At 38.7% G+C, this 25,537-nt stretch overlaps 2 protein-coding genes across 3 annotated transcripts; one reads left to right on the forward strand and one right to left on the reverse strand.

The window, feature by feature from the left end:
- The first annotated feature begins 101 nt into the window (after positions 1-101).
- On the forward strand, positions 102-25,078 carry LOC121387088 (26S proteasome non-ATPase regulatory subunit 10-like). 2 transcript variants are annotated; one of them, XM_041518110.1, is made up of 3 exons: positions 113-263; positions 5,221-6,299; positions 23,172-25,078. In XM_041518110.1, the coding sequence occupies exon 2, from the start codon at positions 5,381-5,383 to the stop codon at positions 6,296-6,298; it is 918 nt and encodes a 305-aa protein (XP_041374044.1). In that variant the 5' UTR covers positions 113-263; positions 5,221-5,380; the 3' UTR covers position 6,299; positions 23,172-25,078. The 2 variants fall into 2 exon arrangements, with proteins under 2 accessions (XP_041374042.1, XP_041374044.1); XM_041518108.1 differs by lacking the exon at positions 23,172-25,078 and having other exon boundaries at positions 102-162; positions 5,221-6,783.
- Positions 11,625-15,477, reverse strand: LOC121387090 (protein transport protein Sec61 subunit beta-like). Its single transcript, XM_041518111.1, has 4 exons — positions 15,414-15,477; positions 14,765-14,856; positions 13,443-13,538; positions 11,625-12,494 (listed from the first exon to the last, which is right to left on the reverse strand). Exons 1-4 carry the CDS (start codon positions 15,420-15,422, stop codon positions 12,407-12,409), a joined length of 285 nt encoding a protein of 94 aa, XP_041374045.1. The 5' UTR covers positions 15,423-15,477; the 3' UTR covers positions 11,625-12,406.
- Positions 25,079-25,537: the final 459 nt, after the last annotated feature.

The raw sequence follows: 25,537 nt of genomic DNA on the forward strand, positions 1-25,537 counted from the left end.
TTAGAAATATAAACATTTCTCATTTATTGAAATATTAAGAGAAATTATTGAAATATGTTGTTTATTTAATAATATAAATTTTTACTTCCGGAGAGATAACTCTAAACATCATTTTATATTTTTGTGTTAAATTTCATTAAAATGGTTTTATTTTAATCCAAGGTAAAATTAGAGAGCAAAAACTGATAGTAGCCCTTTCTCTCTGTAACTTATTGTTTATAATTTGAAATGGAGATATGCTGGAATATTTTGCAATATTTATTGTAGGTTTACAAGTTAACACAAAACTCAAAATAGTGGCATAACTATTCAAATAACTTAATAAGACTATTCAGACTATTGTTATAGTTGTACCATAGTTAACACGATTTCTAGCTGAACCACATCTAATCCTCCCCTTAATGATATGTAGGGGGAAGAACTTCCGAAGGTTCCAGATGTCTGTAGTCAGAACGGACGTAGAAAGTGGTTAACTTAATGTGTGCTTTGAAGTTGCATTAGCTAGCATCATCATCATCATTATCATCATCATCATGCATGCTAATCCTATCTAAGCCTATCACTAACCCTAAGCCTGAATCTGAATGAACTAAATGCAGGAATGTTCGGAAGTCTTGTCATTAAACTTACATGTTGTTAACTAGTAGGCTCCCAACGGAGCCTGGCGATCTCGCTCTGTGTCGATCTCGCCCTGGCGAAGTCGCCCCGGGCGAGTTCGCCAGGACTTATTTTCATATTATGGTATATATCTACTGTCATTATCAGCATGTTTTTGTGCCAAAACTACAGGGTTATACCACTTATACTACTAGTTTTGTGTTGGGACACGCTGTGGCGAGATCGCCATATTTACTTCCGTGTTGCATGTCTGTTTAGCGAAGTCGCCAGTACATTATAACTCAACAATATTCAAGTTACAAGCTGTTTTATGTTTACTTCATTAAGTAAATACATGTGCAGTAGTCATGTTTTAATTTTCTTGTTGTAAAATGTAATACATTGGTAGTTTACATTTCTGACGATTTCACTTGCAAACCGGGGCGAGATCGCCAGGATTTTTCTTGTTTAAGTTTACAGTTTATTATAATAAATACACGTAAAGTACACATTTATGGTTTGTTTCATCATGTAATGTAACATTTTTTAAGTTTACATTTTTTATTATTTCACTTTTTCAGGCTGTGGCGAGATCGCCAGGATTTTCTCAGTGTAGCATTTTTATGTTGGGTGAAGTTGTCACACATTACTACGCAACTATTTGTCATAAGTGCACACTTTGATGTTCAATTTGGTATAATAAATATATGAACAAGACAACATTCATTATGCCACATATTGTTGACATATTTAATGGCCAAACAAACTATTACTTGAAAATATATTATACTTTTGATTTGTCTTTTGGACGAATGAATAGTGCGTCACACCAATATAATCCAATGTATTTGATTTATTGTGCGTTGCCATAATTAAAAAATTAACTTATATATATAATAAGGCAAATAGTATGTCCGGCATCAATTAATTATTTACATATACACATTTGAGAGAAGAAATTATAATTACCTGAACCTCGGCAACGTCATCTCTAGAGACTTCCATGAGTTCATCATAGTAGTCGAGTTCTCGGGTGCTCTCAGCCGCAGGGGCAACGATGGTGTCCTCCTGGACCGAACACCTAACGCATGTCCAGTTAAACGGCTCCTGTGAATTTACTAACTGGCGATATCTGGTTCGACTCATGCCACTGTTGCACGTCCTGTGTTGCCACAGGGTGCAACCGTCACAGAGCAAACCCTCCTGACGTGGACGAACTGGATGATCGCAAACAAGTCATCCGTTAGCAGCCATATTTTGTAAATTCTATCTCAGTATTTGAAAGCGAATGATGTGTGCATATTTGTGAGAAGCTTTTTATAAAAGTTAATGGATTAAGAGGTTAACAACGTTAACTGATTAAAACAGCAGTGTAATTAATAGAACAAGGCATGTTTTGTGAGTTCCGTTATGACAGTGAATACTGTGCACACTAATAGGGGGTAATGTTGAACAGTTAATCAGTCAATCAAGATTAATCAAGTAATGATGGCATTAATTCAGTAAATTGTGAACGGTACATTTATTTATTAACTGTAATGAAATAAACGAATATGCATCACTCAGTAAAATCATAGTGATTTGGCACAGCTTGTTGAAGTGGAATGGACAGAACTAATAATTATGAATATATCACATTATACAAGAAAACAAACAATTAAGTACTGTTTATGTATTTATTATTAAAAAATTGCACATTACACAATAAAAACAAAACAATAAATGAATGTTGTCTTGTTCATATATTTATTATACCAAATTGAACATCAAAGTGTGCACTTATGACAAATAGTTGCGTAGTAACGTGTGACAACTTCACCCAACATAAAAATGCTACACTGAGAAAATCCTGGCGATCTCGCCACAGCCTGAAAAAGTGAAATAATAAGAAATGTAAACTTAAAAAATGTTACATTACATGATGAAACAAACCATAAATGTGTACTTTACGTGTATTTATTATAATAAACTGTAAACTTAAACAAGAAAAATCCTGGCGATCTCGCCCCGGTTTGCAAGTGAAATCGTCAGAAATGTAAACTACCAATGTATTACATTTTACAACAAGAAAATTAAAACATGACTACTGCACATGTATTTACTTAATGAAGTAAACATAAAACAGCTTGTAACTTGAATATTGTTGAGTTATAATGTACTGGCGACTTCGCTAAACAGACATGCAACACAGAAGTAAATATGGCGATCTCGCCACAGCGTGTCCCAACACAAAACTATTAGTATAAGTGGTATAACCCTGTAGTTTTGGCACAAAAACATGCTGATAATGACAATAGATATATACTATAATATATGTTGTAATATATATGTCTTCTAGCAAGTCTGATATGTATGATAACTTCGCCTAACGATGAAAATAAGTCCTGGCGAACTCGCCCAGGGCGACTTCGCCAGGGCGAGATCGACACGGGGTGAGATCGATATACTTCCTACCAACACTACTAAAACAAAACAAAACCCTGATGCCTCTATGCCAAAAACACCTGCACTGTACTTTGTTGTGTTGATATAGTAGAGCAAAGTGTGTGCCCACATGACACGTTGGTATTGGTTAACAACATGTAACTTTAATGTCATGACTGGACTCGAGAATAATCAAACTAAGGCTCTGTAGCATCAGATTTAAATACATATTTTAGACAGTAGCTGGCTACCATTTGGTTGTCGACAATTGTCGAAGTATTACACACTGTCCTCTCTAGCCCTCCCCTAAATATCAATAAGAGGAGGGCTAGAGGTGACTCAAGCTACATGATTTCGTACCACCCATTTCGTATGGTACCATACTGCCTGGTCGTTTTGTACCATAGACTAGTAATTTCGTATTGACTATCAATATGTACATGGTGTTGATCGCATCATGAATGTGGAGGTTTGTAATGTAATAGCATAAACATTTTCTAAATGACACTACATGTACTCTTTTGTGGCATCAAGGCTGACATTGATTTTTAGGTTATGGTACGAAGTGACCTTTTGCAGCACTAGTACAAAATTATTTTTGGTAATGGTACGAAATTACCAAATTGGGCACAAAATTACTACAGTCAGTCCCACTTAACGGGAGCTCTTTCATGTACTCTTGGTGCCTAATTCACAAAGCTCTCTTAGGCTCAGCTAGACAACAAAGCATCCTCTTTGCAAGTCCTTTTGTATTGCACTACGATATCGCAAAGTTGCAAGAGTTTAGTGAATTAGTTTCTTGCTCCCCATCACTGACTGCCCTGAGACTAGTTCAGGGAGCCTAGTTTTTAGCTCCCCTTGGCATGTAAATTTCAGGGAACATATTTTTAAAATCTTGATTACCAATATTTCTAGTCAATTGAAAATTGATTAGCAATTACTGTTTGTTTTAAAATTGTGTAGCAATCTCTGAAACTTGCGTAGCAAATTGTGACATGATGCTGAACAAAATGTTTCCCTGAATTTATATGGTATCAATATATGGTAATATGTTAATCTAAGTTAGTGGAGCAATTAATCACCTGTGATCTCCATTATTTTCATGTCGAGATCTTGTACACTATTACCAGATTCAGAAATAACCAGGGGCCCATTTCACTAAGCATCGTAAGCTTACGTCTGCTACTAGCAGTTATACCGGTAGTGCGTTTACGTCTGCTACTAGCAGTTATACCGGTTGTGCGTTTACATTTGTTCGACGTCTATTTCATGCAAAAAATTACATCATCATGGAAGATGGAGGATGTTAAAAACTAAATAAAATGAAATATGTATATTTCTAACTATATTTGTTGTACTATAATAGTAATAAGAATTGTCGTAGATTTACTATTTACATGCAAAATTAGGCTTACAATGTTTTGTGAAATTGGGCCCAGGTATCAGGTATTTACTTTATTATTACTACAGGGCTCGAATTTAACAGCGGCCATGAGGCAAATTGCCATAATGCCCTAGTCATGTACTCCAATGCCTTGGAAATTAAATACAGTCTTACGGCCAAACTGGCCATGCCTTAATTTGCATGTTAGTAATTGCTCATCATATTCGAAATAGGTTCCTGAAAGTTGTTTTATTATAAAAACATGAAACTTTTCACACTTATTAATTTTGAATGGGTGCTGTTGTGGTATATTGAAACACTTATTGAAATTTGCCGTGTTGTCCTACCATCTGATCGTAAGATCCCCATAATACTTCATCGGTCTAGGCCAAATTATCTTGCCCCCCTCAGTGTTTCTGCCAGAAAGAAATTTTTGGGTATAACGCTATGAAATTGAATATTTACAATATGTGTGCTGAATGCTACCGCAATCGATAGAGGGTATTGGGGGCCTCACCCAGAAAGAAAATGGGTTAGGTTTAGGGTTAAGAAAATCATACAGTAACATGATAAGAGTAATTAATTTGGTCAAAAGGTCAACTTAAAAAAATAAAATCTGCAAAAGAAAAAGTGGGAATGGCGACATACTAATTTTACCCTCTGGCAGGAAACCTGCCTCTTTTTTGCCAAATTTGAGTCTTGTTACTAAATTACTAAAGATGATCTTAATTTTGAGGGTTGCATTGATACTGTACATTAATTATGAAGTGCAAATTTGTATATTTAACCTTTCTTTATTTTGTGTATAATTGCAGGCCAGACTCTGGGGGTTTTGGAAGGCACTAATAACCTGAGAAGGTAACAGAAGAAAACGATACCCGGTAGCCATTATTGTTTTCCAGCTGTGTTTGAGTGATCACATGGGAAACCATTGTCCCGGTCAGTGTGACATCGATGTAACATCTTTACAGCATAATGTCAAAAAAGGCCATGAAAACACTTATTCGGTTCTGCAAACTAAATACAATGGCTCCAGCTGTCAGCAGCACCGATCGTGAAAAAATAAACGGACAGGTTATTGAAATTTTAGAAAATGAAGATGTGAACCGTAACCTGTTGAACAGACGAGGGAAGTTTAGCATCCCTCTGTGTGAAGCATGCCGATCAGGCAATGAAGAAATCATAGCAATTCTTCTCCAATATAGAGCAGATCCTAATGTCTACGATAAAAATAAGTGCACGCCATTGTATATCGCATCTTCGTTGGGATACCGAGGAATAGTTGAGAAACTTTTGGAAACTAATGCAGACGTCAATGCCAAAAATGAACAGGGTTATGTCCCTTTGTTGTCGGCAATAGAAAACAATCACTTCGAAATTGCAGAAATTCTCATGGAGCATGGAGCAGACGTGAACATTAAAAGACCGAACACATTTGGAATTGAGATGACTCTCATGACGTTTGTGCTGTTCGCCAAAAATAACATTCCATTAGCGGAAAAACTTCTAGAAGCGGGGGTAAACCCCCACGTGTTTGAAAAACCGTTGAACTTTATTCTCTTGGAATATGGTGACGAATGTCGTAGATTTATTAAGAAGCTTGTGTATGCGGGATATTCCTTTTACTGTGATGCGTGGGTGAGACTCGTGAAAAGCAAACTTGATTCGGGTAACAAGGACCAGGTTACGGAAAGTGAACTCGAGATGCTGGAGTTTCTGAATCAGGAACACTACAATGCATGTAGTCTGCAGAAGACTTGTAGAACAGTAATCAGAACTTGTTTGTCGGGGTCACGACCAAGAGACCACATCTCATCGAAAATATCATGTTTACCATTGCCAACCAACATCAAGAGATACCTGGCGTTAGAATTTGCTTTATCAGGGTTTTAAGGTGAGAAGTAGCCCACTGGTAAAGCACTACCTGATGTGTAATCAAATTCGGGAATGATTCCTGTCGGTGGGCACATTGGGGTATTTCTCATTCAGCCAGAGGGTGAGAAGTAGTCCACTGGTAAAGCACTACCTGATGTGTAATCAAATTCGGGAATGATTCCTGTCGGTGGGCACATTGGGGTATTTCTCATTCAGCCAGAGGGTGAGAAATAGCCCAGTGATAAAGCACTACCTGATGTGTAATCAAATTCGGGAATGATTCCTGTCGGTGGGCACATTGGGGTATTTCTCATTCAGCCAGAGGGTGAGAAGTAGTCCACTGGTAAAGCACTACCTGATGTGTAATCAAATTCGGGAACGATTCCTGTTGGTGGGCACATTGGGGTATTTCTCATTCAGCCAGAGGGTGAGAAGTAGCCCAGTGGTATGTGCTATCCTTTCTGTGGGATGGTGCATGTAAAATATCCCTTGCTACTAATGGAAAAATGTAGCAGTTTTCCTCTGTAAGACTACATGTCAAAATTAACAAATGTTTGACATCCAATAGCCAATGATTAATAAATCATTGTGCTCTAGTGGTGTCGTTAAACAAAACAAACTTTTAAACTTTTATTCAGCCAGTGCTCCACAACTGGGGTAACAAAAGTTGTGGTTTATATTATCCTATATCTGGGATGGTGCATAGAAAAGATCTCATAATAGGCCATGAAGTGGTGTAAACAGGTTTTCTCATCTGTGTGGGCCATAACCATAGATGATATATCTCATGCCATATATATAAAACAGTAAATAAAAAAAATGTACTAGGTGCATTGTTAAATAGCTTCTCCTTTCTTCTTTCTTTATCAGTTTGCATTTTACCATGACAAGTTGGGCGAGACATAGCCCAGTGGTAAAGTGCTCACTTGATGCACGGTCGGTTTGTGATCGATCCCCGTCAGTGGGCCTATTGGGCTATTTCTCGCTCCAGCCAGTGCACCACCACTGGTACATCAAAGGCCGTGGTATGTGCTATCCTGTCTATGGGACGATGCATATAAAACATCCCTTGCTGCTAATCGAAAAGAGTAGCCCATGAAATGGCGATAGCGGGTTTCCTCTCTCAATGTGTGTGGTTCTTAACCATGTCCGACACCATATAACCGTAAATAAAATGTGTTAAGTGCATTGTTAAATAAAACATTTCCTTCTTCTTTTACCATGATAATGACCATGATATTAACTTAAAGTAAAGTAGGGCTAGTGAATTTTTAATGGTGACTAATACATTTTTTAAATCACCGGGTTAGTGGACTTTTAACAATTCTAGAAGGCCTGGTCAAAGGCAAAAAAAATGCTGTGGTGAAGTGGGTTTTTTTTTTGGTGGGGGGGAAGGGGTGTTGTAAAACCACAAACATTTAACATGAAGACAAAGACATATTTTTTTTTTGACATTACAAACATGGATGATGATGAGATGAATGGTGAAGCCACAGTATTTCCATTTCGGTATGGGACTACTTGACGGCGCCATGCTCCACATTTGCTGTCAGTTGATCTATATCACCAACACCCGAGCCCGGGGTATATGGAACCTGCAATGCATGCCGGGTAATCATCCCCCATGTGGGGTCATACACTTGAGAGACGCACCCATAATCACACCCATGAAGTGGGTGAAACTTTGTGTATGTTACCTTATACCTACCCATTGAGCCTAGCGGTGAACTGACTCTGGGTTGGAACCGGTACTGGCATGAAAAATCCACCATTGCCTCAGGTGGGATACGAACCCAGTACCTACCAGCCTCAAGTTTGATGGCATAATATATGTTAGTATAAAGTTTTTCTACTGGCAATGGGAATTTCTGCATTAACTCTGTTGGTAGAACACTGGACTCTCATCTTGAGTGTCCATGGTTCGAATCCCCTCAGTGGTGGTTGATTTATCTGTTACATATATGGAAGAAATAGTAAAGCTTTCCTTGGCAATATTATAAAGAACATCCCTAACCAACTAGAGCCCAAGGGGAGATAATTTTTGTGATAAAACTGATAGAAAGTAAGATGCCCGTGTAGCCCTCTTTTGAAGGAAACGTTTACCTTGCTGCCGCTAAACTTGACATGACATCCCAAGGATTTGTTATTAAACTGAAGAAACATTTATCGTGCCACCAACACATTAAAATTTGTGCTGTTTTATGGTCCAGGCTCCCGTTCCACGAAGCAATCGTAGTACCAAGATCACCTTAAGTGCATACGGTACTTATACAGTTACGATGATCTTAGCGCTAAGGTTGCTTCGTGGAACGGGGCCTAGTATTTGAAACCGTACACGACACGACAGTAAATTCTTGAGTGACAGTCCTCCTGTAGTTCATGCATAAAGAACAAAATAGGCTTGTCATGTTCACGCCGGGATGTAGCCCAGTGGTAAAGAGCTCACCTGATGCACAATCGGTTGGCCCATTCCTCATTCCAGCCAGTGCACCACGACTGGTATATCAAAGATTGTGGTATGTGTTATCCTGTCTGTGCAATGATTCATATAAAATATCCCTTGCTATTAATGGGAAAATGTTGCTGCTTTTATCTCTAAGACTATCAACATTACCAAATGTTTGACATTCAATGTGCTCTAATGGTGTCATTAAATAAAAAAAATAAAAAATAAAAATGTTTAGTATGTATATGAAGAATAAAATAGTCTTGTGAAATGCTGACATCAGACATATTAATTTTAACACATTTATTGTCAAAAACGATCCTTCATCTCCAGGATGCAAAATCATTCTCCTGAAATGGTTTTTATTTCAAGATCAATTTGTCACTCTCCTAAAACATTCCAGACTAGTGTGGAAGTGGGTGTGAGTGATCACTGATAGAGAAACGTGTGGCTGCTGTAGGAACTTTAAATATATCTCTCTTTTGACCATGTGTCAAAAGAAAGAAAGAAATGTTTTATTTAACAACGTACTCAACACATTTCAATTACAGTTATATGGCATCAAACGTGGTTAAGGACCACACAGGTATTGAGAGGAAACCCGCTGTTGCCACTTCATGGGCTACTCTTTTCGATTAGCAGCTAGGGATTTTGTATATGCCACAGACAGGGTAGTATATACCACAGCCTTTTGACATACCAGCCGTGCAATCTAATTAAAATTAGCTCCACTGGTTAATTACTATTACATGTGGATCGAACAGCAGACTGTTAGAGCTCATGTCCAGTTGACCTTTCATTAGACCAGTCAAAACCTTACTTGCAAAATCATGCTAGCGATTTGAAAAGAATTTGAAATCATTCGGGATTATGCCGAGGGTTAACGAAATGATTTGGGTGAATTATGAAGTATGCCGGAAACTAATTTCAATATAAAATGTTATGTAAATTTTGTTTCAAATGGGAAAAAAAAACATGTGATGATATAGCTGTAAAATCTGTTTATACTAGTATACAATCCAAAGTTTATTACTGCACTTTTCCCCCTGTTTTTTCCAATGTTGAAATAGACCAACAAGTTCGCCTATTGCATAAATAGTCTCGCCCGATATTTTTAGAATTTGTATGCTCCTGAATAATGCTATAAAAAAAAGGCGAAGTGATATTGGTCGATATTTAAATTGTTATTTATAGATGAAATGTCACCTGGACATGGGTCCACGCAATGCTGTTAGATCTACTGGATTGCCAGCCGTGGTGCACTGGCTGGAATGTGTCAAAAGAGTTGATCTTGATCTTGCAACCACTGTAACCTTATTCCAAATACTAAATCCTTTTTAACAACTAAAGTTGCATCTTTAATACAGTTTATAGATCAGAATAACAGTTTCTGTATAACGAATGGGTTTCTAGTCGACATAATTTTTGTAGTAACAAAATTTTCATTTTGCATCTCAATATATTTTCCCCCCGAACTTTCAGAATTATTTGAAGGCAAAGCACAGTTTTGGCTACTATAAACATTAGAATAACAAGAAGCATATTGCATATACAGACATTTCAAACAAGAAAATGTATTTAAAATGCAATAAATCAAAATTTTGACACTACTTTTGGCAATGCTAGAAACACAAAATATCGTTTCAGGTTTTTTCTTTATTTGGGATTAATAAAATGACGTTAATGTTTAATTAATAAATGAGATTTTGTCTTTAAAATTTTTTGCATTAAATAAAAGAATGCGAGACTCCTCGTTCGTCTTCTGGGGATTCACCACATTCCACATATTGTATTAATTTCCTGAAGAAAGAATTTTATTGTTATTTCATATTTTATATTAAAGAAATTATTATTCACTTGGAATTATAAAAATTGAACATAAGAGGTACAGTGCGTAATGCTGTTCTGTGTTTCATACTTGCATGAATTTCAAAATTTATCATGTTCAGCTTATAAATGTTAAAGGGACATTCCTAATAAAATATATCTTCGATTAAACTTACATATTAAATATATTTTCTTGTTTAGAATATCAGTGTCTGTATATTTGATGTGTTTTTGGTCGTCATAATATTTATAAGAAGCCCAAACTGGATTTTGTCTTCAAATAATTTCATACGTACGAAAAAACGTAAATTAAATGTAAATGTCTCCGTTAGTCAAGACCGGCCTCGGTGGCGCAGTGGTTAGGCCATCGGTCTACAGGCTGGTAAGTATTGGGTTCGGATCCCAGTCGAGGCATGGGATTTTTAATCCAGATACAGACTCCAAACCCTGAGTGAGTGCTCTGCAAGGCTCAATGGGTAGGTGTAAACCACTTGCACCGACCAGTGATCCATAACTGGTTCAACAAAGGCCATGGTTTGTGCTATCCTGCCTGTGGGAAGCGCAATTAAAAGATCCCTTGCTGCCTGTCGTAAAAGAGTAGCATATGTGGCAACAGCAGGTTTCCTCCAAAAAACAGTGTCAGAATGACAATATGTTTGACGTCCAATAGCAAACATATTACAATGGCAGCAAACTCAGACCATGTTAGACAAGGAAGGAAGGAAATGTTTTATTTATCAACGCACTCAACACATTTTATTTACAGTTATATGGCGTCAGACATATGGTTAAGGACCACACAGATATAGAGAGTAAGCCCGCTGTCGCATTTCATGGGCTACTCTTTTCAATTAGCAGCAAGGGATCTTTTACATGCACCATCCCACAGACAGGGTAGCACATACCACTGCCTTTGATATACCAGTCGTGGTGCACTGGCTGAAACAAGAAATAGCCCAATGGGCATGTTAGACAAACTGCTGTAGTTAAAAATGTGCCGAGAAGTCACGAAACAAACATTCCTTTCATTTGTCGAAATAATAATAAAAAAACCCACATCAGAAACCAATAGATGCATAAATAGTATTTATTTATATATCTGTGGACTCGCATAAATTCCTGCACGGTGTACATCAACACATTGCATTGTTACAGGAGACAACATTTCAAAATCTTAAGTAACCGAAAATCGGTGTACATGATTTTTACATAGGTAACCGATTATTTGTTTATGTGATTTATATCTGCGTAACCTAATCAGTTACCTCAAACTTCGTTTGACCGTAAATTTTAAAGACCTTTTTTCCAGCGGATACTTTGATTTTATGCAAAATAAATTATGGAATAAAAATATTTTATAGCAAATCATTAAAGAAACAATTCTTTAATAACAGTTTCCAAAGATGTAATAGTTTACCACATAACCAATTAGTGGTTTGCATGAATTTACGTAACTGAATAATGTTTCGCATGAAATGCTGTACCCTGCTGTTAAATATTTATTATATCAAAACCATTGAACCAGTTGCAGGGCTAGTTCTGGATGAGCAAAACATTTTGCCAAATTATCTTTAAACATGCAAAACCAGTTATTTTCCAACAAAATACCAATTATTGCTTGAAATCTGTTTGCCAAATTAAAATAAAATTCGCCAATTGTTCATAAAATTCACAACTGGCGAATGCCAGAGCTAGCCCCGAGTTGAGCTGGAGTCTTAACAGTGAAACAATTGGAATGGCGCATTTTGCAGTTAAAATTATTAAAACTGCAACAAGTTGTGAAATCCCAGTCATAAAAGTATCCCATCATGCATTATGTACAAATAGTCTGTGTTGATTGGTGGTCGAGTGGATCAGCCGCGAGTGTATTTGCCCCAGATGTGAAGCATGAAAACCGATGCGATGAAGAGCAGACTCATGACTAGGACGGGAACTGGGCCTCTGAAACAACAAGACAAAACCATTAACAACGGGCTTGGATGTAACACTTTGTAACATACAGAAAATGTGGGTCTCCACGAGTACTTAAGTACTCCAGCACGGGTCGAGTCTAATTCACAGGACTCGAGTACCCATACAAGGTGGTATACAATGAGCAACTATAATACAATGGACAATGTAGGACAATAATTTCAGGAGTACATAATCAACGATACAAGTTATACAATAATTATATGATCATGAGCTAGTTTCTCTTTTTAAACTGGCCGTCCGTCACAACACTTCTAAATGCAATACAATGGCATGGTTTGGCATCCATGTTCAGTGCTGGAATTAAGATGAATAAAGCTAGTTTATTTTATTCTTTAATATTATCATAATCTAGTGTAAGTGTCGGGTACTCTGGTCCGGGTTGAGTTTGACCTTCGAGTTATTGAGTCCAATATTTTGGACTTGTGGAGGCCCTTCAGAAAATACTCATCCACAGCAATTTGAAGACTCCCAGCAAACAAAAAATAAAATATTGAAAAACAAAACATTATTCCTCAAACCAACTGACATTGGTAAAGACCCTAATTAGCAATTCACATTTTTTTTTTTTTTTAAAGATTAGCATAGTTGGACCTGTAGAAAGTCCAGGGCTAGCTTTGGGTGAACAAAACATTTCGCCAAATTATCTTTTAAAAAATTGAACCCCCCCCCCCCCCCCCAGATATTTTGCAACAAAATACCAATTATTGCAAATTTTTTTTACAATTTAACGAGTGCCTAAGCTGGCCCTGAGAAACATGAATTGTGTCACATTAACCATAAACTTATTTGGTGATATCGATAATAACACCTGAAGTCGGAAATTTATTTGATGGCATGATTACCAACTTTTTTTTGTTTAATTAAAGTATGGGTAATTTTGTGAAAATAAAAATTGAGTTCTAAGATCTGCCTTACACTTTGATTCCGGGTGAGTCTTCTGTGTAAAACCTCCACATTCCTGCACTGCCGGCTCCAGCTTTACGAGCCGAACTTGTCGTCGTCGCCGTCTTTCTGCAATCACAAATATGATTCATTATTCTCTTTTAGCTGAAAGGGGCTTTATCAAAGTTATTCATGTTTGTGGTAGCTCAAACGAAAATGTACCAAATTATTGGGAAGTAAACTCCAGTTCAACTATTAAATATAAGAAATATAAAAGAAAAAACACAACACTAATATTATAAGCCCCAAAAATAAAATCATCTCTTTCACCACTATATGTATCTTACTTCACTGTACTGTCCATTACACTGTGTATTGAGGTCGTGTGACTGAAAATGGTTCACCAGATTTTGAAAAGCATATAAGGATATATTAAGCCCGCTTTTCATTAAAGGGACAGACCCTAGTTTCAACCCGAGAAAATTAACACCAAGTTTAGTCTAAAAATCTGTAACACATTTGGTTAAAGCTACAATTGAGTGAAACATGAGTCTGTGACTTTGAAATGGTGAAATGCCCTCTAAAAATAGACTAAAACTCGACTTCATAACGGTTACTTCTCAGACGCACATGCGTTTTTAAAAATATGAGAACTACATTTTGTGATATTAAAAACACCAGGATGACCAAAATACTTCGAATGTATAGAAATGGATAATCCAAGCAATAAAATCTAAGTAAAGTATGATATCAGTTATGAAAAACGGCTGTAATAGTAAAAAATATGCCTTAGGGTTTAAAAACTAGAGTATGTCCCTTTAATGTAATTCCGAGCATGACTTATGTAAATGTTTCCTAGGCACCTGTGCTCAAGCAACTATATACATTTTTTAAAATTCATTTTCCAGGGGAACACGTCTCAATACCTTCTATAAACATCGCTCACCACTGTTGACCCTATTTACTACCCCTGCTAAAATTCATGCACACATACCTGCCTGTTTCTATATATGAGGAAATGTGCTTTACCATATCTGCATTTTTTACTAGTCAAAATTAAATATTGATGAAGTGTACCCTTACCCCAAAAGTAATTTTTTTACATTGTGACGCCACTGCACTGAAAACTCACACAGAAAAATCATTCATCGATAGATTTGTTTTCCCAGCACACTGAAAATTTGCGAATATGGAAACGGTACTGTGCTTATGTACTGTATCGATAAACTTATACGTGGAAATGTGCATGAAATCACATTTAATGGACAGCAAGCCTTAATTGGGAATGTTTTACATGTTTAGCTACACATTGAGGAGGGCCTCTTTAACATATGTACTCAAAACAGATATAATACCTCTGTCGAACAGTGGATCCACCACCTGATCTGGAGGCAACAGATTTAGATGTCGGGGATCTTCCCCCAACACTTGTCGAACTTGAAGAAGGCTGAAAAATTTAAAATAAAATCAGATTTATATGCAATAATTTAGAATGCATAATAAAGCTGCATATTACCATATGGTGAATACTTCTACATTTATATTATCAGTAGTGAACATGTACTCACAAAAACTAAATTGTATCAATATCAATGACATGTTAATTCATTTTTATTTCAATAATTCATGTGACATGGGACTTGGGTTACCGTTATTATTCTACAGATAACAAATACAAGATATAAGATATATTAATTATAATAGTAATTATAGTTGTTTTAGGTGAGGAAAGTATGATACACAGCCGTGTTAAAAATAATCCAGAAGGTAAAATAGCACGACTTTTGATTATGTAAATACGTCAGCGTTACACATTTTATGTTCCACTTAAAACTTTAAAAAAAGTCCAGATGAGCCATAACAAATCTAAAACTGGATATAAATTTAGCGTTTTACTTGTATAAAAGGACCATAATAACATAAGAGAAACCACTTGTATTATACATGTGGCCTACTTAATGATTTTAAATCGTAAAAACCATTAGAAACTTTTCATAAACCTACCAGTGCCATGTTGTTGGATGAAAAGAAATTGATGACGTTGAAAATGGTAGACCTGTCTCTCCTCTTTGCTTCGCCCCATTCAATAAGCTGAATATAATAACAATTGACCAGTAAGCCAGTCGGGAGAATAAACTAAAAAGGGACATAACTCTTAGGACGGACACATTTAATAATTTATTACCGTAAATAACGTAACAATGATATTTCTCTTATATAATGATATATCTTTCACAAGTTAATAAATAAATGAAAATTAAATGGAACTTTCTTTGCTTGTTGGGACGATAAATGAACTACATCGGTGTACAAGCTATATGGTGGGTTGTGAAATATTGTTCTGTGATTTTGGTGAGCACAATCCCTTTTTGAGGAGACATAAACCAGCTTTTTATTTCTGTAGAGTAGAGAAAAGCCCCACCGCCCTCTACATTTTCGTCCATTGTAGCTGTACATGACCTTTCTAAACGTTGCATCCCCTCCTCACCCCAACCCCCTCCCAAAAAAACCCACGTTCGTCCCCGGATTTAACACAGTATACATCGTAACTTGATATCTTTTTAACAATGCAGAATAGTCGCAGAACTTAGTTTTACACCGTGAAAATGGACACTAGATTTGGTTCATCAACTAGCATATTTGGATAAAGTCATACTTGAGTATATCTAGAGTCTGTGACGTTAAAACGGAGAAATACCCTTAAAAATATACTAGTGCACATGCTCGTCTTCAAAATTTACCGTTAAAGTTTGTTTTGTTTAACGACACCATTAGAGAACATTGATTAATTAATCATTGGCTATTGGATGTCAAACATTTGGTAATTCTGACATATAGTCATCAGAGGAAACCCGTTACGTGTTTCCTAATGCAGCAAGGGATCTTTTATATGAATTTTCCCACAGACAGCAAAACACGTATCACGGTTTTTGGCCAGTTGTGGTGTACTGATTGGAACGAAAAAACCCCACAATAGGTTGAATGGATCCACCGAGGTGGTTCGTTCCTGCGACGCAAGAACCCCAAGCGAGCACTCACAGTAAGGCGGATATGTGGCCAAATATAGGAGGATTGTGGCTTTGGTGGTAAAAGCACGAAAATTGGCACATTTGAAGGTTATTATATACTAAACGATTTCAGATATAGAGCCACGCCCAATCTTTCCCCTTGATGCCCAGAAATGACAAAATCCAATATGGCCGCCATTCAAATTGTGAGAAATTATGAAGTCTAATGTTTTCGCCAATAAATGACATAACAAGACGAATAAAGCATCTATTTATATGTTTTCAGCTATGAGGAATCCAATGGCATCATCGTGTTGATGATAACATGTACACAAATCAATATGTCAGACAAAAAATGTAAATTAGCTCGCGAAAAAATGGAAAATGCAGCAATTTTTCAAGGTTTAGGAAATAATTTAACACATGTACAAAAATCACATAGTTTATTGTCAAAGAATATGACACCATAATATATAACCATGTGTGTATACCTTATCACATACATGTATATCGTTATTCAAAACACTAACATAGAAATGAAACAATATTTTTTTAATGTGACCAGATGAGGAACAAAACAGCTTATCAACAAAATAAGCAAAATAAAATGTTGAATAGACCATATATATCAAAGAAAAAATCTAGCTCTGAGTGGCACACTTATTGACACATTTATTGTACAAAAGAACGTAATTTTTGTATATAATTATAACTGATACCAATAACTGGACAAAACCTACAATACGAATCATTTGGTAATTACATACGTGTAGATCTACGTGTCCACACAAATCAAGAATAGTTAGCAACGGAACAACTAAACAACACAACTTAATGGCTATCATTGTGATCACAATTACCAGCGCAGTTGCAGAATGACGTGCACTTCATATCAGCTTTGACACATTTGCAGAGTCCCCTGCATCCCTTCTTACAGCCACACCGTAGCAACTCTGAACAGGACTCTGCTGCTTCTGGCAACAATGTCCACAATGGCTCCCATCCTCCTGAAGTATTCTTTTTCCATCCCCATGACTCTGGCGAAGGAACATCTGGAGCTCGTATGTGTGCCTGCCCCCAGACATGTCCTCCCTGGTAAATGGCACGTTTTGCATGCTGCAAAAGCGCTGCGCTAGTTGGTGGGATGGCATCGATGGATCTTGCTTTGGTAGTGAATAGATGTCTCCTGACTGAGTCAGCAGTAGCTTCAAAAGTCGTTCTGTCATATAGCAGCACTACGTACAACTCTAGTACTGACATACAATCATCATTGAAGCTTGCTGGCTTTGCAACAAGTTTCGAAAATACTGCAGTAACTGCATTGAATGATTTCCATGTGTCAAAGGCAGTTGTCTTGCCCCTTCCAGCAAAGGAAGAGACCGTGTCACAACCGGTGAATGCGTGGAACATGGGGAGAGCTCGTGCCTTTTCTGCACCCAAAGATGTGGCGATTTGATGAGCTGGGATGTATCGAAGGTGTTTGCCTGCGATAACCTTTCTCTGCTGCATCCATGACGTGCAGAAACATCCTGGTATCGGCCTCTTTGTGAGTACAAGGTGCCAACGATGAGACATCCTGATGAACACGAGAACAAAGCACATTCTCGCCGCATGTTGAGATCACTTCCTTCTCTGTTGAAAGATTTTCCACCTCTTGATATGCCAAGAAATCAAAGAGCTCAGTCTTGTTATCATCTATTCTCAGAAACTCCTGCCAGTTTCCTGGGATTGAGTTGGCTGTTGTGACACGCCTTCTGACGCCCTTTCCTCGTTTCTCTCTTGTTGTATACTTTAGACTATCTTGGCGATACACATCCCAAATAATGTCAACTCTGTAGGATTTTGCCAACTGTGCCTTGATGTACGGTAGGAACACTAGTGTGGCGTAGTCTTGGAAGGTTTTCGCTCCCACTGGCCTCAGCATATTGACGATAGCAGCTCCATCCAGTATGATGACGTCAACTGTTGGCGGCTCGCCTTCAGATGTACAGAGCTTCTCTAGACAGTCGGTTAGATCCGCTTTGGTACCAAGCCGTAGTTTTCCCAACTGAGACAAGGCTGGTGGGTATGCATGGTTTTCATGCTTGAAGAAGTTTTCCAAATCACCGTCACGTGTTTGGCATGCGATGTAAAGCCTGGAGAACAGTGCACAGTCACTCTTCAGCGATGCCACCATCTGTGTCGCTGAGTGACATAGCTGTCATATTGGTCCTGACCCAGCTTCTCTATCCCACGAAAAGTTTTAGCTACAGCTTGATCTGGGATGTCTCTGGTATCTAGAACCAGAAGGTCGCCACGATTACCGAGGTCTTTGATTACTTGCACAAGAGCACTGACCTCGCTGGCAAAGGAGACTTGTGCGGATGGTGTATGCTCATGATGCCTGACTTGGTCTTTCCCAGTGTTGTTATCCGAGCAAACTGTTTCGAAACTGTCTATGGCCCTCGCGATTTCTGGTCCAGCTACCATCCACCTCAGTAGAGCTCTAGGAGTTTGCATCAACCTGATTGCCCCACCATCTCCTTTGACGATTTTGTTGTTTTGTTCATGTGCCTGGTCGATAGCCATGGCTGAAAAGGGGCGAGTCGTCTTATGAACAGTGAAGCTGCCTTGATCGAACTCCTCCGCTACATGGGGAAGTCGTTGGTGTAGTGTTGTCATATCACGTATGTGCACGGGAACCCATCGAGCATAGTGAGTGTGGTCCAAGGCAAAGAACCATGGAGCTAATGCCTTCAGCACAGGAACGTAGAGTGAAAAGTTACCATCACGAAGTGACCACACATAGACCAGGAGGAGACATTCAAGGTGCATGACCATATACCAGTAGTGGAAGTGTGGAGAAACCTCAGCTTTCTTCACACACCAATCATCAAATGACAGTGGTGCACTTGTTTCCATGCTATACACATCATAAGCTGTGTGGATCAAACTTGATAATGCACTGGAGGTGACTTGGTGTGCATGTCTAGTGCGCTTGACATGGGCACCTTTGAGAAAGGAGTCAGCCGTTCCTGCTGTCGCAATACCTGCTTGGGTAAGAACATTAGTCCAGCCACTGCCATCCAGCAAATCCCTGAGAGTGGTCAAAGCAGCCATTTCTATATGCAACCCTCCAAACCGGATGGCAAAGTTCTCTTCGCCGTACACTTCTGGCCAGTTCCATTGGATGAGCTTTGCGATCGCGAACAAAGGCTGATCTACTGTGAACACAGGAATCTGTCCAGGGTTCAGATGTTCGACAGCTTGTTTGATAACATCCATCGAATGACGAATCATGGCCACTGACTTTGAGTCGCTCGGAAACAATGGCAGAAGTGATGTGATGGTGACATCGAAGTTACGTGATTGTTTTTCATTCGAGTGGAATGCAGCCCAAGCAATCGGATCATCAATATTTTGGACCTGTTGATTTATGAGTCGCTGTGTGTTTTTTCTGTCAGAGGAGCAGTGTTACATGTGAGTGGACCTGTCGTCTCTGGGATTTCTGGATCTTTCGTTTTAAATGCCACTGGAGTCAGGATCGTGTAGGTTTCCGGAAGTTGTGGTATCTTCTTGTTTGCTGTCCCTGGTTGTAAGTTAGCTCTTTCTCGCTTGCTGCCATCAGTCTCTTTTTTTTACGATTTTGGAACAGCGATATGCCAGTGCCATGAAAGGAATCACGAGCAGTGTTCGAGCTGTGATTGTGGTCAATGTTATCCACCGCCACAGTCGTGAAGAGACCATCTCGAAGAATGAGGGGGCATACAACACCATCATTTTCATATTGGCTGGCTGCTTCGTTGGCCATATCCATGGATATTTCCATAACCCTGTCATATGATATTGATAGTCCGAGATGGAACAAGGTATCAACAAGTTCACGTGTTCGTGTGTTTGCATGAATCATCATACCGAGGTATATTGGCAGTGGCGTCTCTCTGTTCTTATTGTGATGAGTACTAGTGGAAACTGGGCGTCTTTTCACGTAGCCGTTGTACTGCAGCAATTGTGCCATACTGAGCGTTGCTTGTCTCACCTTCTCAGTTACTTTATTCATAATGTTTGGGCCGTCCATTATCATGGCAACTAGTGCCACCAGTGACTTGGGAACAGCCTGTTCTTGGCAGCCTTTGCTAAAGGACCCATCAAATGTTTCTTGCATTCCCAACATATCTCGACGAATTAGTTGTGCTGCCTTATATTTATCATGAATATCAGCTTAATCGGGATGTTAATGCCTTTTAGCGACAAATGAGTGGTGCCATTGGCTTCCTTATGTGTGAAAACATATAAAACGATATGTTATTCATGTCTATGTGATATATATATTCAGAAAGATATGACGTAAAATAGATTTTCACGATTCAGATGGTGGCCATCTTGGATTTTCCCACTTTATGGGTGTAAAAGGAAAAAATGTGCTTGGCCCTATATCTGAAATCATTTAGTATGTCATGATCATCAACTGTGCCAATTTTGGTACTTTTACCACAAAAGCCACAATCATATCACATAACTGCCTAACTATCAACCGACTGAGCTAAATCCCGTCTCCCCCCCCCCCCCCCCCCCCCCCCCCCCCAACCTAAAAAAACCAAACAAAAAAACAAAAAACCCTTAAATCACAAAGGTACGTGCATTAAAAAAAACAAAAACATTTTGTGGTTTTAAAAACACCAGGATGACCAGAAACATTTCGAATGTACGGAGCCCCGGAGATGACATGTGAAAATTATTTTTCTCATAAATAAATATTGTGTTCCCTCATAATAATATTGTGTTCCCTCATAATAACATTATATTGAACAGTTCCCTTATAATAACATTATTTTCCCTCATAATAATATTTTGTTCCCTCATAATCATATTATGTTCACTTATAATCATATACTCTTCAAAAAAAGAAAAAGCAAAAGGGTACAAATGGGTTATAACTCCGATTTTATGTTTCCTACCGGTTCATGCTTTGTGAATATAAGGTCATTGCATGTCCCAAACACATTCCCACGGTTACATTCGATAAAACGCAGCTACTGTACAATAAAGTTCCAAAATGTGAATATTCGCAAAAATGCAGCCACGTGCAAACCATGTCACCACTGCACGTGTGTTGTCTGCACGTGCAACATGAACACCGACAGTATAAAAGTGCAGGGTGTTCGCTTGCCTGGCCTCTGTATCTGGCCGACAGTTGACAATCCAGGACATGTCACGTCTCAGTGAACCGCAGAGAAACAATGCCATCGGCCGACTAGACGCAGGCGAATCCAGAACGGCCGTTGCCAGGACATTCCATGTGTCCCCAAGCACCATCTCCAGACTGTGGGACCGTTACCAGCAACATGGATCAACACGTGACCTCCCTAGATCCGGTCGACCACGGGTCACTACCCCCGGGCAGGACCGCTACATCCGGGTACGCCACCTTCGGGAACGATTGACTACTGCCACCTCCATAGCCGCAGCAATACCAGGTTTGCGCAGGATATCCGACCAGACCGTACGGAACCGCCTACGTGAGGTAGGAATTCGTGCCAGACGTCCAGTTCGAGGTGTCATCTTAACACCACAACACCGTCGACTCCGACTGCAGTGGTGCCAGATTCATCGACAATGGCCTCAACTGCGATGGAGACAGGTATGGTTCAGTGACGAGTCCCGATTTCTGCTCCGACGTCATGATGGAAGATGTCGCGTGTATAGGCGTCGTGGTGAACGTTATGCGGCAAACTGCGCGCAGGAAGTGGACAGATTCGGCGGGGGTAGTGTCATGGTGTGGGCAGCCATCTCACACACTGGCAGAACTGACCTGGCCCACGTGCAGGGCAACCTGAATGCACAGGGCTACATTGACCAGATCCTCCGGCCACATATCGTTCCAGTTATGGCCAACGCCAACGCAGTGTTCCAACATGACAACGCCAGGCCTCACACAGCACGTCTCACAACGGCTTTCCTACAGAACAACAACATTAATGTCCTTCCTTGGCCATCGATATCACCGGATTTGAACCCAATTGAGCATCTATGGGACGAGTTGGACCGACGCCTCCGACAGCGACAACTACAGCCCCAGACCCTGCCCGAGCTGGCAGCAGCCTTGCAGGCCGAGTGGGCCACCATCCCCCGGGACGTCATCCGTACTCTGGTTGCTTCAATGGGCAGGCGGTGCCAGGCAGTTGTCAACACACGCGGATGCCACACCCGGTATTGACTCCAGATGACCTTGACCTTGGTGGTGTGTCCTATCACTTACTCACAATGGACTAGAGTGAATTGTGAACAATCCTGCAACATTTGGTAATTATCGGACTCACCATTCAATAATTAAATCAATTCTCCAAATGTTACGACAATGTGGTTTTGCGTTTCTTCTTTTGAAGAGTATATTATGTTCCCTCATAATACATATTGTGTTTCTTCATAAAAATATCATGTTCCCTCATAATAATAGTGCGTTCCCTCGTAATAATATTGTACTTCCATAACGCGATTGGTCCGGAGATGAGAACACGTTTCCAGGTGTGTATACCCATCCATTGCAATTACTTACTGGTCTATATAGCATGTACAAACATACGACAAAACAGGCAGGCACGCACGCACGCACGCACGCACGCACACACACACACAGAGAGACACATTATATAAATGGTGTTTCGATTAATCGAGTTTGTCTTGCATTACTCACTACACTACAAGTTCAGCATTCTAGTCAAAATTAGGCCATTCTGCTACTTTATAATAAATGTGTACATTTATTTTCATTCAGATGAAGATCTGGCAAAGTGTTTGCCTAAATATGGTGACAGACTAGCATCAGGCAATTTCGCCAGAATACATTTTACAAAGGACATGTCCCAAAGGAATGAAAGGATAAAAAGCTCGTGAAACGTCCACTAGATGCGCTAGATGGTACACAAACAAAAAACGCAGAACATGAAACAAGATCTAATTCAAACATTTGAAATACATACGCAAAACGGGAACACAGGCGTATATAACTGGGCAGGATGGATTACAGTGAATATATGTCTGACTACAAACACGTTCGCAGCCAAAAGGGTGGGGGTACTCGGCAACATAGTAGCTATATCAAAACGAGCCAAAGATTTACACAAGGAAGCAAAAGAGTTTTTTTTTTCCTGGAGGAACGTCTATGAAAGGACCCGAAGATAACTTTGAATGTCATATTACTGACTTTTATAAACGAAAAATCGATGATGAGATCACTGTTGAAGAATTATATGAGAATACAAGAGTCAAAATGCTATAGTTATACATTTGTACAAAGAAACAGCCAGCAGAACATTCACAGAACAATGACATGACTATAGAATTTGAACCAGTTCCCAATGACAACACAATAAACACCTTGAATGACACAATACCTTTGCAACAGCCAGTCACCGAAGTAGTACATACAAGGGAAGAATTAGATAGAAATTAATTTCAAGAGTTACCGAAAGAAGAAATTTGGAACGAGTTGCCAGACATATTGAATTGCACTGCAAGAGAAAGCTGCACGCCTAACAGTACCATTATCAGCACTGAAATCGAACACTTCCAGGAGCTGCAAGACGGGTACGAGTCGTTAGATGAACTGTCACGTTTTCTGTCTTCCTAATTACCCACATCATCACCATTAAGAGAATCTGCAAGCCAATCTCCTTTGTTATATATCTAAACACCAATCCCGACTCTCACCCTAAACAGGGTTAACATTTTAAATGAAATGATTGGCTATTTCAAGGAGGATAGACTGTTACATGAAACAATTAGAATGCCCATGAGCAGTTCATACAGAAACCAAAATATGCATTAGACTCCATAGCAGCTGTAGCCCAAACTTCACTAACAAATAACCACTTTAAAACTGTGCCAAAAGCTCAAATCATTCCTCGAAGAAAGAAAACCTACAGCCCTACGGGTGATAAATCTATTTAAATGAACACTAAAGAGCCCTTGCGAAATAACAACGTTTCGATATTTAACCCAGTATGTGAAAGCTGAAGACGAAAAAGGTTTCGCACGGTTTTTGAGAAGTGTTAAAAACATTAAAATTAATTTTGCCCAATGGATGGTCTTGAAATACGCGTCATAGCACACATTTGTGGACCACTTATGGAAATACCAACTGCCTACTCATCCTACAGGGAGTTTCAAAACGAAATGGATGATATCCTAAAGTCTGAAGAAGCTTAGAAAATGAACATAGTATGAGTCCAGTTGTGGACTGTGTGCAGTGACGTTTGCATGTCTTCATTATGAGTACTTCGTTTATTTTCCAGCCATCACAAAGCAGGTGGTAGCTGTGTATATACTTTTTGATAAATGGACCATCAGTAAACTTTACGTTGGAATACATGGCATTTACAAATTAAGAGATGATAGTTCAGTTCATTTCAGTAAGCACTGATATTTAGGTTAATTTTTGGAAGTCGGCCAAATTACCTTTGAAGTAAACTTATGCTCCTTAAAATGGCTTAAAATGTTTTCAGTTTTTCTCATTTCATTTCCCTTCATGGGGTACACCTGTTTAAAATTATATAAATTAGACAAGCGCTCTATTTTTCAATTATTGTTACGTGGGTGACTGGTTCTCTTGAATCAGTTGTATTCTAGTTTACACGAGCAACTACACTTCAATAAAACAAAATTTGAGTTTTCTTCTTTTAATAAATATTTTGTTTCTATTTAATTATGTCAATTCAAACCCAGAGCGAGTTTCAGCGGCTCAATGGGTAGGTGTATGATCACTACAACTACTTATCTCTCACTAACCACTAAACCACTGTCCTGAACAGAGTTCCAAGATAGTTGAGGTGTGTGTACTAGGAAAGAGTGTTTGAACAATAATATGATATAAGTATGAAAATAAGTTTATAATAAAGCCGCAAGTGGCAATAACGGTATCCAGCCTAATATTAGCCACCTATAGGCAATACAGATGAACAAAAAACTAGTTTCTTTGTTCGTAATTTCTGGTGATCATTTTGTTGTTGGAAGAGAAATTATCGTAGACACTTACAGTTTGCGAAAATTAATTAGGCATAGTGAAAAACATACAAGTACATGTTTTTGTTACCAATATCCATAATGTTTGAGATGCTCAATTTGCATTGGTCAATGCTGACA

This window comes from Gigantopelta aegis, chromosome 13 (assembly GCF_016097555.1).
Source record: "Gigantopelta aegis isolate Gae_Host chromosome 13, Gae_host_genome, whole genome shotgun sequence".
NCBI lineage: Eukaryota > Metazoa > Mollusca > Gastropoda > Neomphalida > Peltospiridae > Gigantopelta > Gigantopelta aegis.